At 38.7% G+C, this 1,945-nt stretch overlaps 1 protein-coding gene across 2 annotated transcripts in view; it reads right to left on the minus strand.

The window, feature by feature from the left end:
* The window catches only part of morgue (modifier of rpr and grim, ubiquitously expressed), a 4,515-nt gene extending 3,768 nt beyond the window's left edge, over window positions 1–747 (minus strand). The window contains exons 1-2 of one of the 2 annotated variants that reach the window (XM_018458671.1): window positions 574–747; window positions 53–178 (exon numbers count right to left, since the gene is read on the minus strand). In XM_018458671.1, the coding sequence (XP_018314173.1) occupies window positions 53–178; window positions 574–720 (273 nt within the window). In that variant the 5' untranslated portion in view covers window positions 721–747. The remainder of the gene's footprint in view (window positions 1–52; window positions 179–573) is intronic. The other variant, XM_018458672.1, reaches the window with a different exon arrangement.
* Between the last annotated feature and the right edge of the window lie 1,198 nt (window positions 748–1,945).

The following is a 1,945-nucleotide window of genomic DNA, read 5'->3' on the forward strand; positions in this document are numbered from 1 at the left end:
ATATATATATATATTAAATAAGTTATCAAATTCAGATTGTATGATATTGTACCTCACTGAAGATTGGCATCTGGAGCAGATCAACATCGTTAGGAAATACAAATGCATGACATGTTGCACAGACCGGTTCCTCGAAACATGGTCCATAATATCCATTACAAATATAACATGCAGTTGTCTACAAATTAAAAAAACTTACATATGAATACAAAATTTAATATATAAATTTTTATTAAAATATAATAAAAAAAAAAGAAAATTATGAAATGACACAAAAGTTTTAAGTTTAGTCAATCCATTATTGACAAATATGTATTTACTTATAACAATCAAATTATAAAAGGACGATGGTTGCGCCTTAACAGTTAATCAAGTCATTTATTAAGTCAATAAATTTCTCGTACAGGGAAATAATTTATATGACAATAGAAATAAATGCGTTCGATATCTTTTTCTTTGCTACAAAACCGCGACATTCGATTATCAAAATGTGCGTTGACGCGAAAATATTGGTGAAATACGGTGATATAATCGAAAGAAAAAGAGAGGAAGATAGAGCGGAAATTGGCTTACCGAGAATTGAAATTCGGGACAGGGGACGTATTCGATCGACTCGACAAAATCGTCTTCCAGATTTAGACTGAGACTCAAGTCACCATTCTCGCTTATCTTCTCGCTGTTACCGTTCTGTGTGCAATCAACAATCTTATCACCTGCCATTTTGTAACAATCATTCGCGAACGTATGTATGTGCATATACCATGCGGGCGGTGCAATTCTCTCAGTGCTGCCAAATCAGCAATGAGAAAGTTACCAGATTTTTCAATAGAAATAGGGCGCTTTTTCTCTATTTTAAAATTGATGGCTCTCCTGCACATTCGACGCTGAAACGCTTACCGCGCGGCAAAATACGACGCGGTAGCCAATAAACTTTTAACATGTTCATTGGTTACCGCGTCGCATTTTGCCGCGCGGCAAGCGTTTCCGCGTCCAGTGTGCAGGAGTCATGAACAAGTCAACACTTTCGTGCACCAGAGAGAAACAGAAACCTGAGAGAAGACATGAGGGCCTTTTTCCTGCAACCGCAAAATGTGATGCGTAGCCAATAAGCTTAGGCCGGAACCAGACTACGTATTGAAGATTGAGGTTGAAGATTGAAGATTGAAATTTGACCAATAAGAACAAAGAAATTTTAGCTTCTTTCATTTCGATTGGTCAAATTTGAATTTTTCAATCTTCAATCTCAATCTTCAATGCATAGTCTGATTCCGGCCTTACAGCTCCTAACATGTTCATTGGTTAGTTCGTCGCATTTTGCCGCGCGGCGCGGCAAGCGTTCCCGCGTTCAGTGTACAAAAGCCATAAGCTTATTGGCTACCGCTTCGCATTTTGCCGCGCCATTCCGACTTCCACGTCCAGCAGCGTCCAGTGTGCAGGAGCTATAAAGACTGAGTTGTTCCACTTTTCGGTAAATTTCAACTCACTGTCTTATTTTCTTACTCTCTTATGCTCTTATTCGTTTGTTTATCCAGTAAGTAATTATCACAGACTTCTATAACTAGACTCAATGTAATAGAAAGAGATGAACCTGATTTCACGCCCCGCGCTGCCATTTCAGAGCGCGTCCCATTTAACGTTCGCAATGCTCGCGAGAATCATTTCAGTCTTGTTTAATATTTGAAAACGATAAGGATGAAATGATGCTTGCGACTCTTGCGAGCGTTGAAACACGCCCTCAGTTCATATATGCGTATGTATGCGTCCTGTCTGTGAGTGAACCCAAAATGGCGCTGCTCAGCGCCGCGCTGTCTTAAAACACGGACGCGAAGTCGGTAGTCTGCTTATATAAGTCTGTGGTAATTACGATATAATTTATTCGAAGATGGATATAATAATTTTTAAAAGAGAATTAAAATTACTATTACTTGGGTTAGAATAGGAAGAT

Source organism: Mycetomoellerius zeteki, unplaced genomic scaffold, assembly GCF_001594055.1.
Source record: "Mycetomoellerius zeteki isolate Tzet28-1 unplaced genomic scaffold, Tzet1.0 scaffold74, whole genome shotgun sequence".
In the NCBI taxonomy this organism is placed as follows: domain Eukaryota; kingdom Metazoa; phylum Arthropoda; class Insecta; order Hymenoptera; family Formicidae; genus Mycetomoellerius; species Mycetomoellerius zeteki.